The sequence below is a fragment of the Fragaria vesca genome, linkage group LG3 (genome assembly GCF_000184155.1).
Source record: "Fragaria vesca subsp. vesca linkage group LG3, FraVesHawaii_1.0, whole genome shotgun sequence".
Lineage (NCBI taxonomy): Eukaryota > Viridiplantae > Streptophyta > Magnoliopsida > Rosales > Rosaceae > Fragaria > Fragaria vesca.
In genome coordinates, this window is record NC_020493.1 from 7,324,190 (window position 1) to 7,347,466 (window position 23,277).

Genomic DNA, 23,277 nt, shown 5'->3' on the forward strand with positions numbered 1-23,277 from the left:
AGTGCAACCAACCCAAGAAGCGTTCAAGGTTGAATCAGCTAGTGGTTAGCTGAATTTATGAACAAGGCTTCTGAAAGTCTTCTATGTTGTAAGAGCTTAGAAACAAGAGAGGAAATAGGTCTAGACTAGTTCGGGACTAGGGAGGATAGCATTGTGGTAGTGCATCACTAGAACTATTATTCTTATAAGAAGTTATTTCAACTTAGTGGAAAGTTTTGTCTCTCAAGAGTTAGAGACTCGTAGTTTTTCTCCCTGCATTCAGGGTTTCTGCGAGTAAAAAACATCCTTGTGTTGTTTCTTTATTTACTGCAATTTAAGGCCCGTTCGGTACATGATCACAAAACAGTTTTCTGTATTATGAAAACAGAAATCGGTCTAATACCCGTTCGGCGTTTTAAATATCGAAAACACGAGAAACAACTTTTGGGATACAATTCGGAGCTCCCGTACAAAAATTGAAAACGGCTTTCGCTCGTTTTCCTTGTTTCCAGAGAACAACTTTTCCGAACCAAAAAGAATGTCGACTTGCTCAATGAAAGAGGTCGACATGCCCAGGAACTAACTCGAGCTCGTCCATGCCTAGATTTCTAGATTTTTTTCTTTTTCTTTTCAATCCATGATCAACTGTTCTTTTTGCTCAGTGAAAGAGGTCGACATGCCCAAGAACTAACTCGAGCTTGTCCATGCCCAGATTTCAGATTTCTTTTTTCTCAATCCATGAATCATATGTTTCTGGCAGCTTATCATAGTCAATCCCAAATTCTTCATATAGTTATACATGTGAGATTAAGTATAATATAAAACAAAGAAAGTGAAGAAGAAAGGAGCATCTGCAAGTTTCCTCCATTGAGCCATTGCTTTTCTATTCTTACACTGAGTTGTGGATCCAATTGATCATTGCAGAGGATGGAATAATATCTTCTAATTAACTATAAGTGGATCTAAAGATTTAACAGAAAAATCCAACAACAACTTCTACCAATCTTCCCTCATCGTAAAAAACTTATGCTAATCTACATAGAAAATCTAAATATGGTTTCAGATGAATTGTCATTATCCATTGGTTTTGATAGATGTGTGAATACAGCTAGAGGTGTTTTACAAAATGAACTTGAGAGAAGGCTGACAAATGTTGGTAAGGGAAAGAGTCAAGCCTTTTGTGTATTTAGTCCAAACTTTCATATATCAACTAGCATCGATCCTTGTAAAACAATTTTTACTGAAAATATACCGAATGCATTTTCTGTTTAATTTTGATCTCAAAAATACAAAGTCTGATTTTTCGTTTTTGTTTCACAAAATGGTTTTTGAAAAATGGTTTTGTAAAATGATACAGGACACACCTTTACTTTCTGCAAACTCGTATCCTGTGAATCTGGGATAGCACAAATCATTGCTATCCTCAGATACAGAAGTCAACGAAAATTCAAGTTGTTGTTCATACTCTCAAGTTGTGATCAATAAAATTGGCTTCTTGACCTTTATAAAAATATATATAAAAAAATGTTGTAGGAATATTCTACATGTGTGTGCATTGGTGTATGCTAGTTATATAAGGAATATTGATTTCGTATAGAGATAGGATATTAAAAATATGTTTCCTTGTAGAACACCGTATGATGTTACGTAATCCCTGTATAAATGAATAAGGTACGGTTCTCAATTCTTTTGATTGCACCCGCCTCTAAAAAGTCAAAGACCTCAAACTCAAAGTTACTTCAGTAAACAGTAAAAATATAAATACTGGTCACCCTTCTTCTTACTCTCCTTCCTTCTCAAAAACCAAGAAAGAATTTCAGAACAAGAAGAAGAAGAAATCATGGAGGAGGAGAAGAGCGGCAACTCCATACTTAAATTCGCACCGTTTAAGAGCTCCGTCGACGAGGGTTTCTGGCATCGATTGTCTTCTCTCAAGCTCAACAAGTTTGGCATCGACGACTCTCCAATCCCCATCACTGGTTTGGCATCTTCTTTTATCTCATATAATCTGATCCAATCATCATAGAAACAATAAAGAACGACACTTTAAGGCTAATTTGATTGTGGGTTCTCGAAAGTTGTAATCTTTGCTTGAAAATTGCTACTGTTTTTGGGTGGTCTTTGATTTCTGCTTGGATTGTTATTACTTTAGAAGAATCAGAAGAAGTTGAAATATTTTATGGGTGGAAAAGAGTAATGACCATTGAAGAAAGTGTGTGTTGAGTTGGGTTGAATTGGGTTTTTAGATCAGTTGAGCATTTGAACATTCAAAAGTTTGATTCAGAGATGAATGTTGTAATCTGAGATGTGGATTGGTTCTGTTTTTCTCAGGGTTCTATGCTCCGTGCTCACATTCTCGAGTATCGAATCATTTGACTCTTCTGGCTGAGTCTTTGCCTTCGGATTCGGGTGAAGAGTCGACTGAACCGGCTGTGAGTCTGGGCAATAGGAATAGATGCCCCGTTCCCGGCATTCTTTACAACACCAATACGGTGGAAAGCTTTCATGCGCTTGACAAACAGGGCTTGCTAAAGGCAGAAGCCAAGAAGGTATCTGTGTTATACAGCATTGTAGTATTCAGTTGAAATATGATGTAGATACATGATTCGGATTCAGTCCGACTAATAGTGAATGCAGACGTTGCATAATAATAGAAATGCTTTGTGTATGTAATCAGATTTGGGAGGACATTCAGAATGGAAAAGCTTTGGAGGATAGTTCAGTACTTTCCAGGTTCCTCCTTATCTCTTTTGCAGACCTTAAAAAATGGAGCTTTCATTACTTGTTTGCCTTCCCGGCTCTGTTGCTTGATCCTCCAGCAACATTGATTGATTTGAAAGCAGCTTCACAAGTTTTTAGTGTGGAGGAGGTATGTAGGATATTTCTATCACTTCACCACACTATTAAGCTAGTGAAGTAGTTATTACTTATCTAATGTCCAGATCTTTGTAATTTTCTTAGGCAGAATCTGTCTCAACAGCATTAAATGACTGGCGCGGCTCAATCTTAACTACAGGTATATCCGTAGATGTGGCTGTATATACACACAAACACACACACACACGTCTTTGGTTGTAGTCTTCATAATTTTTTATTTTTGATAGTGGATCTATGTCTTCTATAGTATAGTTTACCTAGATAATGTACCTCTCTAACCTAAGGCATCTGATTCAGACGTGCCGTTCTTTTTGGTTGTAATTGATTCAAATTCACATGCTACCGTTAAGCATTTAAAGGATTGGGAAACCTGTCAAAGTTCTTCTTATCAGAAGGTCTGTCTGCTTAACTCTTGATTTGGAATTTTTTTTTTAATTATTATGTAGAACTTCTATTCAACTTTATACATGCAATTGGCAGGTCCTATTTGGGTTTTATGACCCATGCCATCTCCCAAAGAACCCTGGTTGGCCGCTTCGGAACTTGCTTGCGCTTATTGGCTCAAGATGGGATATAAAGTCTGTTAGCTTCCTATGCTATAGAGAGACTCGTGGTTTTGCAGATCTAGGATTGTCTCTTGTTGGTAAAGCCCAGATTACAGTTCAACAAGGTAGAATTGCAGAAATTGGTTAACAGCTTCTGATTAACTTTCTCTCTTCTGCAGTTTGAATGTGCTTGCACACATAGATCAACTAAGTGTTTTTTTTCCTTCTAATTTGATTAGGATGTGGAGATGTTCGTAATACACCTAATGCAGTGGGGTGGGAACCTAATTACAAAGGGAAAATAGAACCCAGGTGCATTAGCCTTGCTGAATCTATGGATCCAACTCGGTATGTTGTCTGAACTATCTTTCTGTAGCACATAGTGTTACTAGACCAATGACATCTTAATGTCTTATGACATTTTTTACAGGTTGGCTGTATCTGCTGCAGATTTGAATTTGAAACTAATGAGATGGCGTGCTTTACCTTCTCTCAACTTAAATTCCTTGTCCTCTCTCAAGTGTCTTCTCCTTGGAGCAGGTACCCTTGGATGCCAGGTTGCTCGCATGCTTATGGTGAGTGGTCAATAAGTTACAACTTACAAATAAATTTATGGACTCTGTCTATCAGATGATTAAATATTATGCATGTACAGGCTTGGGGTGTTCGCAAAATTACTTTGGTTGACAATGGCAGAGTGGCTATGTCTAATCCCTTAAGGCAATCCCTGTATACATTAGATGACTGTCTAAATGGTGGTGAATTTAAAGCCGTAGCAGCAGTTAATAGTCTCAAGAAAATATTTCCCGCTGTGGTAATAATCCAATCTCTTTGTCCTCTAAACACACTACTTGGGCAAATGTATTGTTGCTTTTCTTATATTATCCATACATCCTTTGATCTTTTTATCAGGAAGCAGAGGGTATTGTCATGGCTATACCAATGCCTGGACATCCTGTTCCTAGCCAAGAAGAGCAGAGTGTGCTTGATGATTGTAGGCGCCTACATGACTTGATTGATTCTCATGATGCAGTTTTTCTGTTAACGGATACAAGAGAAAGTCGGTGGCTGCCGTCTCTTCTTTGTGCCAATACTAACAAGGTACGTAGGCATGATTCTTTTAAAAGCTTTCGCCCTGGTCTAGTTAGATACTGTGTTCTCACATCTTGATCGTGAGGCTCTATTTCTATGGCTAATTGGCTATGTAATAATCAAAAGGAGATCACTTCACTAATCGACATGTGTGTTATCTTTCATCTAATAATTATCATTTTTTCGGTTGCAGATTACTATAACTGCAGCTCTGGGGTTTGATAGCTTTTTAGTTATGCGCCATGGAGCAGGTCCATGCAGCTCTAGCCATTACTCAAATTGTGAAGCTGCAAATGCTTTATCCACTGATCTGAGCAACCTTGTACTGACTAATAGAAATGGAGGGCACAGATTGGGTTGTTACTTCTGCAATGATGTGGTTGCGCCTATCGATGTAATTTTTATATTCTGCAAATATGATATATTACAGCCATATGAATGTATATATTTGTAGTTCAGCCATAAACCTTTTGTCTGTGTGCAGTCAACTGCCAACCGCACCTTGGACCAGCAATGCACTGTTACACGCCCAGGTCTCGCTCCTATTGCCTCAGCTCTTGCAGTTGAGCTCTTAGTTGGCATCCTGCATCACCCTGATGGGTAAGTCCTTAACACTGCGTTTGGATGAGAGTTTTCTTAATTCTTGACGAATTCTGAAATGATGGAATTTAAATATCTATCAATTGAAATTCCGTTAATTGCAATTTCTATTGTTTGGTTATGTATATTTGAGATTTGAAGTGTGTGATTGATTAAGAAAGTTTAAAAGAAATATAAAAATAAAATTATAAAAAGCCTTGTTTTGGAAATGAAAATTGAATCCTGCAAAGGAATTTGTAAATGACACCTATTTTTGATGGAATTCAAGTGAGGAATTTAATCAATGAATTCCTTTGTTTTCAATTCCATCGAAATTTAAAATTCTCTATCTGATGATGCCAAATAAGGGAATTGACTTTTAGGAATTATAAAATCCTTACTTTCAATTAAATTCCAGGGAATTTCCCCGCATCCAAACACAACAGAAAACTAAGCGTAAAGGATCTGATCGTTTATTTGTTTGTTTGAGTTCTGCGAAGCCTTTTGTTGTCTTCGTTAAGATATAGAATTGCAGTTTGTTTTTTTCTCAGTGGTTCACCTGTTGTTAAACTGCGCTCATGTTCAGGATATTTGCCGAAGGTGAAATTGCAAACTCTAGTAATAATGGAAGCAGTGAGCAACCTCTTGGTATTTTACCCCATCAAATCCGTGGTTCCCTTGGACAGTTCTCACAGATGACACTTGTAGGCCACTCCTCAGACAGTTGCACGGCTTGCTGCAGCATTGTAAGTTTTATGTTAAATCATTTATTTATACGAAATCCTATATGAGGTTTATATTTACTGATTGGTGCAAATACGAATTGCAATTACAACCATTGCATCTGGTTCGACAAAACTTGCAGTTTTCAGTCCTTGTATGTTGTAGCAGTCTAGCAGGCATCTCATTCTATTTCCTTAAGTCAAATAAATTAGAGAAGTACCTGTAGAATATGTTTTCTAAGAGCTTCGTTAAGCGAGTACGTTGTTATGATTTCTTTACATAAGCACTCAGCAATGTCTGATCAACATTTTTGGGATCCTATTATTAGTTACAAGAAAACTTTGTTCTTTACTGGTTCTGTGAGGCCTGTATTTGTAACTTAATTTCTAATAATTCCTGGAATCGAATCATTTCAGGTGGTGTCTGAATATCGGAAAAGGGGAATGGAATTTATACTACAAGCAATCAACCATCCCACCTATCTGGAGGACGTGACTGGACTAACAGAGTTGATGAAAACAGCTACTGCATTTCAAATGGATTGGGATGATGGGACTGATAACGATGATGATGATTGTGTTGAAATCTAATGTTCTTTCCTGTTCTTTAGTAAGGTTCAAAATCATTTAGGCTTTTAGGTAAACTGTTCTCATTGTACAGAGGCCTAGAAAAGGACCAGTCTCTTCAGTTTATTTCTAACATGATCCATTGTTAATTGTATACCATACTACTTAAAGTTTAAAGTATATACTCACTGAATCATTCCAAACCCTAAAACTGTGCACGCTTTAAAACAATGAGAGAACACGGTGAAACACAAAAAATTACATCAGATTTGGGTTTATCTGTCAGGGAAGATTGTACACGATAGAAAGTTGGAAAGAAATTGTCAACTTATAAATTGGGGATTGTGACCTGAGAATGTTGGTCACGTACCAAAGCATTATAAGAATTGGCAGCCTAAGGGATTTGGCTGAGCTATCTCGATTGACATTTGACATCTGCATATTTGAATGGTGCGGCGACTATGAACTTGAAACTCTTCAACTATAGCCTACTTATTTCTTGCCCTTGAAACACGTGTATTCGTGCCGCCGCCGCCATGACCGGAACCTTAAAATGACCAAACTTCCCATCCAGAACTTGAAACGAAGCTTCAAATTTAGCTCCAAAAAGCAGAAAAAGCAACAGTACATCTCAAAGAAAAAGCTCAGAGTCTTGCCACTTCTGAAGTCTGCATAGCAATACTAGCATACGGGGTGAGTAGCCATTGCCTCTCATTTGCTCTTTCTGTCTCACTTAGTCTCATAAACCATCATTAACAGAAATGTGGTTGGGACTTGTGGGAGACGACGATCATATCCTCTTATAGGTTAGTGCAGCTGTTGTTGGTTCTGCAAATTGATCTCAGTCTATTCTATATGACTAATACTTCCACCAGAGCCAGAGCTCATACGTTAGTGGACTCCCCATTTTGGGTTTTAGTATTCCACATGTAGAAAGTCATTGTGTTATATCAGATGCATCACGTTACTAGGATTTACAATTGTCATGATGCAAATAAACCATTTGGTAACTAGAATTTCAGGCATCATCTTTTTAATAACGTGAGGATTTAGGATACACTCCTATTCGAATATATCAGACACGTCTTACTTTCAAACTTAGTGTTCGTTTTATGAGTCAAGTGTCAAGTATATTGAATGAATTAACATGTAGATCGTCGGCATGGCACTTGGCAATACGCCGGAACCGCTACTTGGCAAATATCACAGATGCCTTTGTAAGGACTTTGAGGCTAAAAGGGACGATTGTGGTACAGATCATATAAGCACCCACTAATTTCTTGGCACTTTTGGCTCAAACACTACAGCTCGTGGCATATTTGATGAAGCTATGCGCCCGACTCTCTTGTACGTGGGAGAAATTCAATAAGTGTGTTTTAGGGCCTCAATGATCGATGGATAAATGGAATTCTACGTCATGATCATGTCTATCTAATATGTGGGTATGTGATATGCATGGCCTCTTAATGCGACTCCACCAAGCATTTTGAATAAGATGGAGTCAATAATGGTGATCAATATTGTGTCAAATACTCTAAGTGGTGCACTACCTTCTATGGTTCCAAGTACATCATTTAACCAACACCAAACAAGTTGGAAAACCCAATCTGTTAGGGATCAATGTAATGGAACTCGAACTTTATAAGACTTCTTACCATATGAGCTTTGCTGCTATATTGGAAAACTACTATAGATCACAGATGTTAACATCAATATTGTATTACAAACTGATCAGTGTTCTATTTTTTTATATTTTTTTATGGAAGATCAAAGAATTCTATGTGTGGATAGTAATATGAGGAGTTTGTCCGAAAGATTGAGAATTATATAACGAAAATTCTTCTATGCACCAAGGTGTAAGTGAACTGAGCAACTAATATCTAATATTTTGATATGGTCATCCACGTCGCATTATCACGTATGTATTATAATACCATTAACACAATTGAAACCCAAAAAAATAGTTTTAAGTATTTCCAACACAGGACGTGAGGACATGTGGTCGAATAAGAGGTACTCTTATTATGGGCGGTTAATTTGATCGGATCAAAAATGAAAATGAAATAAAGGAATTTAGGGTTTCTGGACTTCATTGGATCTTCGCATACAACAATTTGAGGACTTGCACATTAACGGTGTATGTGCATCTTGGTGCGTAGAATCTGCTCCAATGAGTTAAAAACAAAAATGAATGCGTAGATGAAAGAGTGAATTTCTTCTTATTATATTAAAAAAATTATAATTTAATATAGCTCCAACATATCCCTTTTACCTTCGAATTAAGATGATGTAATTGGGTTACTTTGCTATTGGCTTACATCATGCTATATACATCGATCGGTAAGATCTGTTTGGATATGTTCTTCGAAAAGAAGAAAGTAGAGAAAGACCGGAAAGCCTCTACATGTTTAATATTAAGCTTGGTGGCCGTTATTTGGCCAAGCTATAAGCTAATCCTGCCATTGGAGGACTTGACTCATCCATTTTAGACGTGCTGTATTAAACAAAGAGTTGGCCCCTTTCTCCCCGATTTAGGACGGCCAGAGGTTTTTTCTCATTTGATGATTATTGATATGGGAACCAACCTAACTAATGTATAGAATATAGGCCTTGATTTTGCAAGAAGATTATGCAGAAAGCTGCAGGTGCAACATTGCCAAAGATTTTCAACATACCAAAATCGGGCAGATGCAATAGTGCCTAATTCATTTTTTCAACTTTTAAGCAGAAAATCCAGTTTGGAAAATCAATGTTCCCTAACAGAAAACTTGTGTGAGGTTCCTGATCTCTATATATGTATCTATGTGAATGCAGTCTATTACAATATGCACATATTGATCAAGCTAGCGGATTCATATATTTTCTTTCTTCTGGAATGAAGAAAATTTTCAGCTAATTTGGTTTAGTTTGTCAAATATATATCTTAAAACAATTTCAACCCCCGAAAACATACATGAACAATGACCATTTTTAAGCTTTTCTTAATATTTGAAACTGATGAGACGAATACTAGCATACTAGCTAGTTTTGGTGCCCAATTACATTTGTATTATTTATTTTTTCTCTATATATATAGCTATTTATCAATCAAACGAAGAAGAAAAAGAAGATGTTAATCAGAAAAATAAGCATGCATCTGAGAAAATCGCGATAAATACTGATCATAAGATTGAATCGTGTATACAACAACAACCACAAAAAAAAAAAAAACAGAAACATAAACAAAAGGAGACTAGATCTCTGAATCAAAATTGCAGCAAATTAAGCCATCAATTCTGTGCATGCTTGCCACCTGTCTAACCATGATTTTCGAAACTGCAGCAAAATCAGTGCAGGTGCTCTCTGTCCCTGATTCCCACATGCCATATATAATTGAAGCTCACATCTCAGCACAAACCCTAGTTTAATTAATCAAACTGCATAGTTCAGACTAAATTAATTCCTAATATTCAATAAAAACCTTAATTAACACTGTATGCATGACGCTCCCACAAACTATGGTGTAACAGTCAACAATGGTCTAATAATCCGTCCCATTTTCATGACATCCAAGCAACTTCCCCGTAATGGAGTTGGTAATACATGTATGCAGCTAGCCAAAGGCATTCTTATAAATTCGAGAGAATAAACACGAGCTCTATATATGTTTATGTAATGAATAATGCTAAGTCGACCACATAAGCACTCGTATATAAGGTTTTGTCTCGAAATGTTTCTGTATAATTAACAATAATGTTTGTTTGTTATAGTTTCGTTTATTATTTTGGTATCCTTAGTTTGGTATCGAGACACAATACCCAACTGGAGGGCTACGATAATTATATATAGTAATCTTAGAAGATCATAAACCTGTCATATAAATATCGGGCACGGTCTGTAACAATGTGCTGTGAGTTCCAATAGTAGTGAGCACTGTTCCCTCCTGCATGTGCTGTGTGCTCCCTTCTGTTTTCGATCACCTCCTCCATAAAAGTCGTCCTTCCTTCTTCTTTGTCCCACAGCCTCTCCCAAAAGTCAGAGTTGCAAAGAAAGTTATATAAAGAAACAAAAACCCTACCCAGTTTCTCCATCCCTTTTTTTTCTCTCTTTTCCTTGCCTAAATTGTCTCAAGCTTACCAAACATGTCTGACTCTACTGCATCGTCTTCTTCTTCTCCTATATGGCTATACTCGTATATAAAGCTTCGCTTCTTCAATCGTATCCGGAGGTTCCTGCGCTCCAAGAGTAGTAACCGGAAGAGGAACACGACGTCGTCTGATCCTCACCACTTTGATACGTCGAGTTTGAGACCGACCAAGGTTATGGTGAAGGAGAGCAGTAATGATCATGAGGATGGTGGTTTGGGGTTGCAGCGGGCGGTGAAGAAGCTTCACTTTGGGAGTTGGGAAGAGAAGGAGTTGGCGGCGGAGGAGATTGGGACGTTGGCTAAGGATGACGTCAAGGTGAGGAAGTTGGTGGGTGGACTCGGGGTTATACCGGTGTTGGTGTCCATGGCGGCGTCGGAGGTGGTTGATCGCCGGCGAGTGGCGGTTTTCGCCCTGGTTCAGCTTGCTAATGGAACTTACACGTAAGTTTCAACTCCTTAATCTTAATTATATATATTTTATATTTTCTTTCACTTGGCTCTAAATTTTCACTTTATTTATGAAATATGTCAATGATAAAGTTAGAAACAGATGAATTTCATAGCCCAGAACTATCTGGATTAAATTAGAGAGTGACATTGTAAAGAACTAGAAAGTAGTGACTATTAGCTAGAGTACACTTCTTCAATGCCCAATAGAACCCATCAAGTTGTGGTAAACTAGCTATGTTTAATGAGGCTAAATTTTACTTGTAAAATTTACTATATCATCGATCACTTAAATTTACATTTGATTCTTTGCCCAAGTCAAGTGATCATGCCATTGATAGAAGAAAAAAGAGAAAAAGGTAGCATAGATAAACAGGGATGTCAAGAGTGGGGACGATGGGATAGGGTTTTTAGTCCATTAGCGAACAGATGCAAGAATATATTCACTTATTTATCATCTAGTGCTTGGACTTTGAAGGAAATGAATCATTAACAATGGGGCATTTTTGAATGGTCGCTATTCTGCATTCTACTCGAGTACTAGTGAACACTACTGCCGGCTGCCCTAAGCCTTACCTTACTGCTTACCACATTTTTGCATATGCAGCCAACCATGGAACCCAAGTGCCCAACTAGAGATATTCTGCACACAATTATGTTATCGAGTGCATGATAGGAGTATCTTTTTTTCTTTTTCTTTTTCTCAATGAGATATCGTGAGTTTGATATCTAGATCGATCGACTAGTTGTTTTAAGAAGGAAAATGATTATCGGCCTCAATGAATTTACTTTCTTCATCATTAATTATATGCATGGTTGAGTTTAGAAGATTAAAACTAGAATCGTCAGGACTCATAACCTAGTTAAACAAATTAAGCAATATAGAAAACAAATAGATATGATTCTTCTGGCCACATGCTCCCTGAATTATGAGGAGGCCGCTGCCTGCGGTGTGTCGACCGACCACAAAGTTTCATAGTGGTTGGAAGAGTTGGAGAGGGAACAATGGCATCACAACGATATGAGCTAGTTTTTCAAATGCCATGTAAGATATAGGTGGTAGTTGTTCAGATTCCATTTGATTTTTGCAAAATAAAAAACCCCATTTTGTTGACCTTCACATCACTACAGACAGATCTAAATCATGGAATCTCATTGACTTGAAGACTCTACCAGACGCTCAACAATTTATTTAGACACATTTCAGAGAACCATTATTTGACTAGAACATTGTACTTATTCGTATTGTCAACCTCAAGCTAGACAAAAGCTCATACATGCATTTTGTTCATCAATGTCTGATTCTTCTTTCTCTTTAATAATATTTCAGGAACAAGGCTCTCATGGTTGAGGCAGGAATCTTCTCCAAACTACCAAAAGACATTAACATTCTTGATGAGCCAACAAAGCATCGATTTTCAGAACTGCTCATGTTGTTATCCTCACTTGCAAACACCCCGTTTCCTCTGCCCTCGTCGGAGATTGTCCCGTTTCTGGTCGGCAGTCTGGAGTCGGATTCGAGCAATGTTGAGACCAAACAGTCATGTTTGGGTGCACTTCACAACCTATCTGCTATGTTGGACAATGCAGGAGATTTGGTCTCCAATGGGGTAGTGGACACACTCTTGAAATTGTCCTCAGATAAAGAACTATCCGAGAAAGCTCTCGCAACGTTGGGGAACTTGGTTGTGACCTTAATGGGGAAGAAGGCTGTGGAGAATAGTCATCTGGTCCCCGAGAGCTTGATAGAAATTTTGACATGGGATGAAAAATCCAAATGCCAGGAACTTTCAAGCTACATTCTTATGATTTTAGCTCATCAAAGCTCAGACCAAAGAGAGAAAATGGCCAAGTCTGGAATTGTGCCTGTACTTCTTGAAGTGGCATTATTGGGTAGCTCTCTAGCGCAGAAAAGGGCGCTAAAACTGCTGCAGTGGTTCAAGGACGAAAGGCAAGCGAAAATGGGCCCCCATTCCGGGCCTCAAACTGCGAGGTTCGCATTCGGTTCACCTGTAAATCCACAGGCGGCTCAACAAGGGAAGAAGATGATGAAGAATTTGGTGAAACAGAGTTTACACAAGAATATGGAGATGATAACGCGGCGGGCGAGTGCTTCTGGAGACTCTTCTAAGATCAAGGCTTTGATTATCAGCACCAGCTCTAAGAGTTTGCCTTATTGAGTGAAGATATACAAATTTTAGTTGAGATCGATACTCCCTCATATTTCAGAGATTTGCATAGAGAACTTGGGAGGTGCTACTGATTGTAAAAAGCATTTGATGGTCTCTCAACGAAGTAAATTCCTTTGAAGAGAAAATTGCATTTCTTGTGCATATAGCGTGTGACAATTGTACATCGTGTGAAGAAGTGGACAAATCTTCTCCGGATGTATAACAAATAAACCCTTGCTTGGGATACAAGGAATATAGTGACAAATTCTTTGCATTGCTTTGTTCTTTTTTTGATTTGTTCAATCTTTGTGTCCGATATAGATGATAACTTCTTTTGAATATATTTACTCCTCATGTATTTGTAGTCCATTCACCCTAGAAAGAAAATGATATAATGATCGAATATGTTATTTTAGTCCCTAAACCGGACAATTTTGATATTTTCTATGAAGTTTCCTACTTGGTTTAAGTTTTATTTTCCTACCAAGAACAAGGGAAGTAAAAAGATTAATTGTGGGTTTCCAAGCTTGTCATGTTTTCAATTCTATCTTATTGACCTCAAGAACCTCAATTTTTTTTTAAAAAACTACGTATTACGTCTCCTGTCAAGTTTCACCTGATTTGAGTCAAAACCCCTAACACACGAGTTTTTGGCATATTTCACTTTTTTTAACTTTTTGATTTTTTTCTATCCGTGTGTGCTTATAGTCACCTCTTAACATCATTTGAACCATTATGATATCAAAAATCTGTGGCTTTTGTCATTTTACTCGTCGATTGAGCTCAAACGGCTCACGCGTGCGGCGTGTTGTGTTTTGTAATGCTATTGAAAATTGAAAAGGTAATTTTCAGATATATGGAGTGAATTTCAAAGCTTGTCATGTCTTCAATTCTCTCTTATTGATCTCAGGAGTCTTAATTTTTTTTAAAAGTCTACGTATTACCTCTCACGTTAAGATTCACCCGATTTGGGCCAAAACCTCTTGCTATAGCACACAAGTTTTTGTACAAATTTCTACTTTTTTGGTACCTTTGGGTTTTTTTTTTTTTTTTTTCCATTTGTGTGTGCTTATAGACACCTCCTAACATATTTTAAACCATTATGGCATCAAAAATCCGTGGTTTTTGTTGTTTTACTAGTCGATCGAGTTCAAACGGCTCACGCATGCCGTATTTTGTAATGCTATTGAAACTGACATTTTTAGAGGTATGGAGTGAATTTCCAAAAGTATGACTCTTGCCTTCACTCTCCACCGTAATCTTAATATTTTTCCTATATAGTGTTACGTAGCGTAGCTCGTTCCAACAATACTTATCGGACAAAATAGAAACATTACAAAAATAGGGAATTTATACATTCAAGTCAGCACATTCGTCAAATTGATTTGATACTGTTCCAAGTTGCTCAAACTAAAATAAAATGATGTTTTCATCCACGACTTGATGTAACGGTACATTTTTCTTCAGATTACTGTTTAAAACACACAAACAACTACAACAAGATACCTCTGCCCAGCTGATCCAAATGGATTGGTACATTGATTGATGCACACTAAAGATGAGATTTAAAGAAAAAAAATCACACACGATATTGGGCCCAATAAACTGATTGAAGACTGTCCAACGGGCTCTCTCAATTGGCTCTCCAAAAAAGAAAAGAAAAAAAAAAGAACTCTCTTAATTTAACCCAAAAGGCCCACTAGTCCTCACCATCGCAGGGTCGGTGGAACGACATCTATATAAAGGTCGTCCAATCTTCATAAACTAGGGTTTATACTTCGATAACAATTCTTCACAGTCTACAGTGTCATCTTCCCCAAAAACCAATGGACTCAACAAAGAAGCGCAAGACGGAGGAGAACGGCGACGTTTCGACGGCGCCGCCTTCTTCCCAATCCACAACCCTAACCCCCGAAGACTTCCGCAAGCTCCTCCAGCCCATGTCCCACGACCACCTCGTCGAAATCCTCCAAAACGCCGTCGTTCGCCACCCCGACGTCCTCGAATCCCTCCGCCACGTCACCAACCGCGACCTCACCCTCCGCAAGCTCTTCGTCCGCGGCCTCAGCGCCGACACCACCACCGACTCCCTCCGCTCCGTCTTCTCCTCCTTCGGCGACCTCGACGAGGCCATCGTCATCTTCGACAAGGCCACCGGCAAATCCAAGGGCTACGGATTCGTCACCTTCAAGCACGCCGACGAAGCCCTCATTGCTCTCAGGGAGCCGAGCAAGAAGATCGACGGCAGGGTCACCGTCACGCAGTACGCCGCCGCCGGCCATTCCGCCCCCTTCAGTAGCAGCAGCAACGGCAGCGCCGACGTCTCCGCCAGGAAGATTTACGTCGGCACGGTGCCGTTTGATATCTCCTCCGAGAGATTGCTGGCTGCGTTTTCGGCTTTCGGCGAGATTGAAGAAGGCCCCCTAGGGTTTGATAAGGCCACCGGAAAATCAAAGGGCTTTGCTTTCTTTGTGTACAAAACCGAGGAAGGTGCCCGGGCCGCGCTGGCTGAGCCTATGAAGAACATTGATGGCCATCAGGTGACCTGCAAGTTAGCGGTGGACAACAAGAAGAGCAAACACGGTGGCGGCACTCAAGTGCCTCCTGGTGATAATTCTGGCGTTCCTCCACAGCAAATGCAGCCGGGAATGTTTAGGCCACAGCCTCAGCCGGGTCAGTACCCGGGTTATCCTGGTCGGTATGAGCCAATGTGGTATAGCAATAACTTCAATCAGTATGGGGTGCCTCCACCGTTGCCAAACTCAGTAGGAATGCCTCATGGAGTCCATCCAGACAGTTCACGCTTTGGGGTCCCTCCACCACAGCATCATCAGGCTCCCCCAATGCCAAGAGGTCCACCAGGAGGAATGTTTCAGGGACCTTACTAAGGTAATCTTTCTACCCTCCCTGATTACGCTTTTTTTTTTTCTTTTTTTTTTTTGGTGCCAATCATAGATTGTGTGTGTAGTTCACTTTTATTAGTTTATCATGTCAATTTTCATACTAGATTACTAGAACTGTCACAAATTTAGTTTTATAAAGTGCCATTGTAATGTGTTTTCTTGCATTGTGCTGTTTCTTTCACTTTGGAGCAAGTTCATCATCCTTGTGTAGTTGCTCTGTTTTTATGTGTTTTCTTATAGTTTAGAATGCTACACTTGAAAAAAAAATTGGGCTTTCTGCTCTCTCCACCCTTTATTAGTATGTGACTCCATTATGTCCTAATTCTTGGTGGGACAGTTAGTACGTGTACCTGCTGTAAATATGGACAAACAGTTATATGTGGGATTTAGATGGGCAATCAGTGAATAGATTTCTCATAAAGGACCTACAAATATTTAATCACTCCCATATATTCATTTTGTGAAATCAAGTTTTGGTGCTATTTGCTTTAGTGGTTGTAGGTGCTGTATTTCTTGTCATGTTTATGCACTTGTCATGTTTCTTTAGAGGAAGTGATTATGCTTTCTCTTAAATACAACAGTGCTTACATAGAATGCCTGATTTACACCTCTGTGAGTTGGGCAGCGGCCAGACAACCGTAGTGATGGGTATCCACAGATGGCGGTTGTACTTGTTCCGTTCTGTCTACTGATTCCATCTCACATCTTTCTTTCTTTTTTTTCTTTGTTTTATGAAGTTGCATCAATGTAGTTCAAAAAGTGCGTGAAGTTTTTAAGTCATGAGTTGTATTAGTCAGTAAGATGACTGCTTTACGAGTATTTGAGTTGCTTTACAGGTTTTCTCTTCTGGTTTGTTTAGCTTTGATTACTTGTTTGAATGGTGCTGGATATTTGGTTCAGGTCCTTGAGAAGCTTCTTGGCGCAAATGCTTTAAATGGTTATGGTGATTTCATGATTGCAGACAATGAATCTTGGATTGATTATATGGCCTGATGTGATTCTGTTGCTGCTACCTTCATCTGCTTCTCTACTTGTGCTTTTTGGTGATCTATTTTGATCTAAATGTAGAACTTATTCGAGGAGTATAGTATAAGTTTTGTGATACATGGTTTACTGGAGTAGGGATTTTATATTTTCTTAGTAGATGAAAATACATACCCTATTTTGTGTAATTGTTATTGCATTTATTTACGTTATTAATAAGCTTATTTCTTATGTTTTATATGTGGTACCTGGTTATTTGATGTGTTTCTTCAAGAGGCTTTATAGTTTGTACCGTTGATGATACATACCTATATTGTATGCACCTGTATATGATATACACGCATAAACACGTATACATATACTCCACAAGACTTCTGTTTTCAATGCTTCTCCATTGCTTTAGATTTGGACTACTTGTACTCATGGTGGAAAAGCTTCGATACGAGTTAAAAATCACTTCTGCCACTAGTGAGTCACCACCCCTAGTACATAGTCTGAATCGACACATTATTAATTGTTTCTCATGTGGTCCATTTGCTTTGATTTTTGATGGATTGAAGATAGAGTTATCCTTCAATAGAAATCTTATTTTTGTAACAAGAAATTGCCACTTCTCAAAAAAAAAAAAAAACCAACTAGTTACCACCTAGGTACATAATTTGAATGCACAGATTGTTGCTTGTTTCTTGTGTGGTCCATTTGCTTTGATTTTCGATGGATTGAAAGTGAAGTTATCCTTCAATAGAACTCTGATTCTGTAACTAGAAAAAAGCCACTTCCAAATATTGTATAATGCTATGCTTGTGTTTTCTGTTGGCTTTTGTGTATATATCATGACTCAGGCTGCTAACTAATGACTTCTGAGTTGCCTCTCTGTTCTCTGTTGCTCCATCTTGGTGGACATTTACACGGCCATCCTAAAGCTTGGATCCCAGTTTGGTGTGCCAATTGTTCTGTCGTGGAGAGAAGCCTGGAGTTGAAATTATGATCTTCCTAATATGATTGTGTATTTGGACGACTGATTGTCAAGTTGGGTACCAGTACTAACCTACAGTCCCTGGAGTTCTGCTCCTCGATAACATTGTTAGATATTCACACTGTTACAGTTCCTGAAGCAAAAAATGTTAATGAAATAAGATATACAAGTTATGTGGCCTACCGCCAATCTGTTGGTTTTTTTTTAGTTTCTTTTTTGTGATATTACTTTAACATAACCAGTAACCACAACTCACAAGCGCGCTCCTCGGGAAAGAGTTGGGTTACATTTTGGCAAATGAGAGTTCTATGCTGAACAACACACTTCATACTACACTTTTTCAGTTGCTGGCGTTCTGTAGGATCAAAGAACCAAACAAAATTGATATCAAATTGTGCAATGTAACCAAGAGAAATCTACAGAAATTGGTGGTGTGACACTATACTTAAGAACCATGTTATCCACATGGTACATTTGTATATTGATCAGGCCACACCACTAATAGTTTCATTAGTTTGCAGTTTGAGAACAAATTTGAATAGAATCCACCACTACAGTGTCACTACAATATGAGATATATCAGCGTTGGAACTCATTTCTCCATTAGAAAAAAGATAACAAAAATGTTTTTTTTAATAGGATAATAAAAATATTATTATCAATGAAAATTTGAATACAACCACACTAGCCCTTTATATTAAAAAAAAAAAAATGTTATCTTTCATTTCTTGAAAATTTCTTAAAGAGACTGAACCAGAATATAAATCGAACCCAGTCAACCCACAACTCAAATAAATCTCCGCTCCTATAATGGGAAGCGTGGTTTTGGTGTCAAAGGTTTCACCAATTTTTTTGAAGTACCCAAATTGCCTTTTTTAATTAAATTTTAATAACATTATAATTTAATGTTTAAAGGGTTTTGTTGTAATTTGATATATATATATATTTATTTATTTATAAACATAAAATAGAAGAAAACTATCCAACAAATGTGGAGAGTTATTACCAATCACAATCATAGAGAGATTTGAGTCTTACTATTCATGTTTGCTTCTCTCTAAAACCCAAGCTACCTCTCATCTCTCAGCAAGCTTTTTTCCTTTTTTCTCCCCACCATTGTGGTGATCCTTCATCCTTGTGGTGATTCCTCATCCCTAGTGGTGATTCATCACCCTTTAGTGGTGATTTTTTCTTCGTTTTCTTCGTTTTCTTCGGTTGTATCTGATTTTGGTCATAGATCATATCTATTTTCATATCTTAGATCTGAAATCCTATGATATACTTCCAGATCTAATCTCATCATGATTCTCAGACGTTTGTATTGCCTTGCTCCTCAAGATTTCAGTACCCATTGAAGGATTCATACCCATTTGCAACCTCCTCTTTAGATTTCAGTTTTTCTTGCCGAGATCTTCTTTGGTTTGGTTGTGGTTACTCTTCTATGTGAGATTGTCTTGTAATTTGTCATCTGGAGAATGTATGGCGGCTCCGGCTGTATCCTCATCTCTGCAGACCACCCGTGGTTCTCTCATGCTCGTGTCTTCCGACGGACCTTCGGTGGTGACGGATCGTCCATGACTGCAGCAAGACAGATCTGAAGAAAAAGTTGTGATTAGGGTTTGCACATTTTGGGCTGTTTGAGCCATACGTTTTTGGTTTGTTTTATTTAGTTGATCTACTCTTGTCTTGATTCCCTAAGAATTTGACTTTGAGAGACTTGTTCTGAGTGTGCCCATAGCTTTGTTTGGGTTTGTATTTGCCTTGTGGCTTTTATGATGACTTGATTCACGACAAAAAAAAAAAAAATGTGGAGAGTTATTCGCTTCCTGCAATATTTACTTTACGATCCACTTCATTCAAAGAAAACGGCTAACAATGAAAGAAAAAAAAACATAACTAATCATTGTGATGGAAAAAAGCTTTGCAGACTAGCTGTGCATTCTCGCCGTTAATTGCAAAACGTTAATAGTTGATAATGATCTAAAACAACAATCAAGCAGTCAAGCAGTCCCGAAAAAGGGTAGTCCTACCTTGCCCTCACTCCGTCCACCCTCTAAGCCTATTGGATAAAGTCTTATGCCCTGTTAGCGTCTTCAAGCTATCTAAAGTTCCAAATTCCTGCCGCTGCCTTCATGATCGGAAGCAGTGAAAGTACTGTAGTGGACTAGTGGTTGTACATTTTTTCTTTATTGATTCATTTTCGTATCAAGACTATTTTATGAAGGCGGCAGAGATTAACACCAGACTATTTTAGGGAGGAGATTAGCAACCAGGCTGTTCTCCTCCGATTGGCCACGACGCAGCGGCGCACCGGTCGAGATTATCTCGCCATTCCTTTGTCGTTTTCCCTCTAATAGCGGCTTGTCAAATCACTGAGCTAGGAAGGAGAATTGAATTCTGAAATGTTTGAGCTTTCTGGGGGTTATCCTGCATTTTTCAGTCTGTGAATTTGTTTAAGAAGCTCCCCTCACTCCTCTCCAATTCAGACTTGCTTTTAGCTTCAGACTCTAATTTCTCCTATAATTATTTTAAAGGGCATGTGTTTTGAGGACCCATAAACATAAAGTCTGGATCTTTATTATTGGGTGGGAACTGGTGTCTGGTTCCATCAATACTAAGCTTACTCACAGTTTTTAACCCAGGTTAGAAAATAATTGGATGTGAAATGAATTGGGTTTTCTTGCAATTGCATTACAATGCTGGGTTTTGGAATGTTAAGGCAAGAAAGGTGGTTTTGGTTGAGTTTTTATTTTTTATTTTTATTTTTTTTTATGATCTTGAAGGTGGGGGACATGGCGGAAGGTCGCCGATGTGTTCATGGCGCCAAGCAACATAGAGAAGAGACTATGCTCTTTTTTTTTTTTCTTTGACAGATTCGGTCAAACACGTGTGGGAACGCGCCGTCAGTGACCCTTCACTCAGCAGAGGGAAGAATCTCCGTTTTTTTAATAGAAAAATAATTTATGTGAGCCAGCGGAAATAAGGTGGGGCTAGGCGGTCTAGACGGTGTGGCTCTTGACGGGTTAAGAGACCAACCATTTGAAAAACATAAACATAAAAAAGAAAATTTTGAAGAGTGTTCAAGGATATTCTACATCATTCTAGATATTTCTTATGTGTTTTGGTCTTATGCCAATATGATATGTAGTTAGAATAAGACTATGTATATATTCTTTATCATTACCATATTAATATTGTATAATACCCTATATAAAAGGTTCCTATATATTAATGAATAAGATATCTATCTTTCACGATTCTCTATTTTCAAATCTCTCTTACTAAACTACGTTATCAGCACAAGACTCAACCCTTGAGCTAATAGTATTTCCAAACCCTAAAAAAAAAAAAAACGTTTTTTTTTTCACAAACCAAAAGTTCTCGGCCCCGACGCCGTTGCTACTCTTGACCGCTGCTTCCCGGTCGTCCGCTTCGTTTTCTTTTCTGGTTTCGTCCGATTAAGCTTTGAATCAAGAATCTGAGTTTTTTCGAAAAAAATTTACGGTATGTTTTAAACCGTAAACTTTTCAAAGTTCAATAAACTCAGGGGAGATAAAGTGTTTTCTCCCCTTCTTCTCCTCCATTCCATGCTTGGGTCGGTATAATTGCAGCTTCAAAACCCGGGTTTCCTCTCCGGGTCCAAAGTTGTGTTTGATCAACTTTGGACCGCTTTTGGGAAATAGGTCCGGTAACGTTGCCCTCGAGACCATCTCCGACGGCTACGATGAGGGAGGGTACGCAGCAGCAGAAAGCGCAGACGCCTACTTAAACCGCTTTTGGGAAATAGGTCCGATAACTTTAAATAAACTCCTTGAGAGGATGTCCAGCTCTGAGTACCCGGTAGATTGTATTGTTTATGATGCATTCATGCCTTGGTCTTTGGATGTTGCCAAGAAGTTTGGGATCTTTGGGGCTGTGTTCTTCACTCAGTCTTGTGCTGTTGGGAATATATATTACCCCCACAAAGGACTGATGAAGCTTCCTGTTAGTGGTGATGATGGGGAAATTTTGATCCCAGGGTTGCAGCTGCCGCTGGAAGCTGTAGATTTTCCGTCCTTTTTGTGCGATTTGGGGTCGAATCCTGCTGTGTGTGATATGGTTGTTGGTCAGTTCTCTAATGTTGATGAGGCTGATTGGGTTCCCTGCAACACATTTTATGAGTTGGAACCAGAAGTAAGTACAATACACTTATACGTACGTACATATATATGGATCACTACGTATACGTATACGTATCTAATCAATACTAATATATATTTTTGTGTTTTTTTTCATTAAAAAAAAATATTGATGTAAAATAAATCCGATATACACAAGTACGTACTATATTTGCAACTTCATCTAATTATTTGTGAATCGAAGTAGCCCAATCTTGGTCATTATTACTCATTCTCTTGCTCTATGTACAGGTAGTAGATTGGATGTCGAAGCTTTGGCCATTGAAAACAATAGGACCAACCATACCATCCATGTACTTGGATAACCGACTTAAAGAGGACAAAGGTTATGGTGTCAACCTCTTTAAGCAAAATCATGACGCCTGCATGAAATGGCCGGCTTAATGAACAGCCGAAGGATTCTGTTGTTTATGTGTCATTTGGTAGTGGATCAGAACTTGGAGCTGAGCAAATGGAGGAACTGGCTTGGGCACTGAGGATTAGCAGAAGCAATTTCTTGTGGGTGGTTAGGGAATCCGAAGCGGGGAAGATTCCGAAAGGGTTCGTGGAGGAGATATCTGAGAAGGGTTTGGTAGTCTCATGGTGTCCCCAACTGGAGGTTTTGGCTCATGAAGCTGTTGGGTGCTTCATCACTCATTGTGGTTGGAACTCCACATTGGAGGCTTTGAGTTTAGGGGTTCCAATGCTGGCAATGCCACAATGGACTGACCAAGGCACCAATGCCAAGTACATGCATTATGGATGTGTGGAAAACTGGGCTTAGAGCTTTACCTGATGAGAATAGAATTGTAAGGAAAGATGTGGTAGAACTCTGTATAAGTGAACTGATTGAAGGAGAGACAGGAAAAGAGAGTCGAAGGAATGCTATGAAATGGAAAGAAGTGGCCAGAACGGCTATGGCTGAAGGTGGAAGTTTTGATAAAAACATTAATGAGTTCATCGCAAAAGTAGTAGAGTATGTTCAACCCTAGCTACCTACTAGTGACTAGTCCATAAGAAATCGCACTAATATTATTTTTAGTTTTGTTGTGTTATTTTTGAACAAGTGCGAAGTAAGTTCTAGAATGAAGTTTACTTGCTAGGGTTTTCTTTTTCCAGATAGATCGGGTAGGCATATATATATATATATAT

At 38.5% G+C, this 23,277-nt stretch overlaps 3 protein-coding genes and 1 pseudogene across 4 annotated transcripts; all 4 read left to right on the top strand.

The window, feature by feature from the left end:
• Positions 1 to 1,792: 1,792 nt before the first annotated feature.
• On the top strand, positions 1,793 to 6,404 carry LOC101292095 (ubiquitin-like modifier-activating enzyme atg7-like). Of its 2 annotated transcripts, none has more exons than XM_004293885.1 (14): positions 1,793 to 1,958; positions 2,311 to 2,528; positions 2,657 to 2,848; positions 2,941 to 2,995; positions 3,154 to 3,251; positions 3,337 to 3,544; positions 3,650 to 3,749; positions 3,832 to 3,976; positions 4,057 to 4,215; positions 4,314 to 4,502; positions 4,687 to 4,887; positions 4,978 to 5,093; positions 5,659 to 5,818; positions 6,212 to 6,404. In XM_004293885.1, the coding sequence occupies exons 1-14, from the start codon at positions 1,820 to 1,822 to the stop codon at positions 6,383 to 6,385; spliced, it is 2,154 nt and encodes a 717-aa protein (XP_004293933.1). In that variant the 5' UTR covers positions 1,793 to 1,819; the 3' UTR covers positions 6,386 to 6,404. The 2 variants fall into 2 exon arrangements, with proteins under 2 accessions (XP_004293933.1, XP_004293934.1); XM_004293886.1 differs by having other exon boundaries at positions 3,337 to 3,526; positions 3,641 to 3,749.
• Positions 6,405 to 10,181: 3,777 nt separating this feature from the next.
• On the top strand, positions 10,182 to 13,382 carry LOC101292579 (U-box domain-containing protein 7-like). The gene is made up of 2 exons (XM_004293887.1): positions 10,182 to 10,928; positions 12,265 to 13,382. The coding sequence occupies exons 1-2, from the start codon at positions 10,483 to 10,485 to the stop codon at positions 13,112 to 13,114; spliced, it is 1,296 nt and encodes a 431-aa protein (XP_004293935.1). The 5' UTR covers positions 10,182 to 10,482; the 3' UTR covers positions 13,115 to 13,382.
• Positions 13,383 to 14,920: 1,538 nt separating this feature from the next.
• On the top strand, positions 14,921 to 17,951 carry LOC101292874 (heterogeneous nuclear ribonucleoproteins A1 homolog). Its single transcript, XM_004293888.1, has 2 exons — positions 14,921 to 15,994; positions 16,909 to 17,951. Exon 1 carries the CDS (start codon positions 14,932 to 14,934, stop codon positions 15,991 to 15,993), a length of 1,062 nt encoding a protein of 353 aa, XP_004293936.1. The 5' UTR covers positions 14,921 to 14,931; the 3' UTR covers position 15,994; positions 16,909 to 17,951.
• Positions 16,810 to 23,277, top strand: part of LOC101310303 — a 12,292-nt pseudogene continuing 5,824 nt past the window's right edge.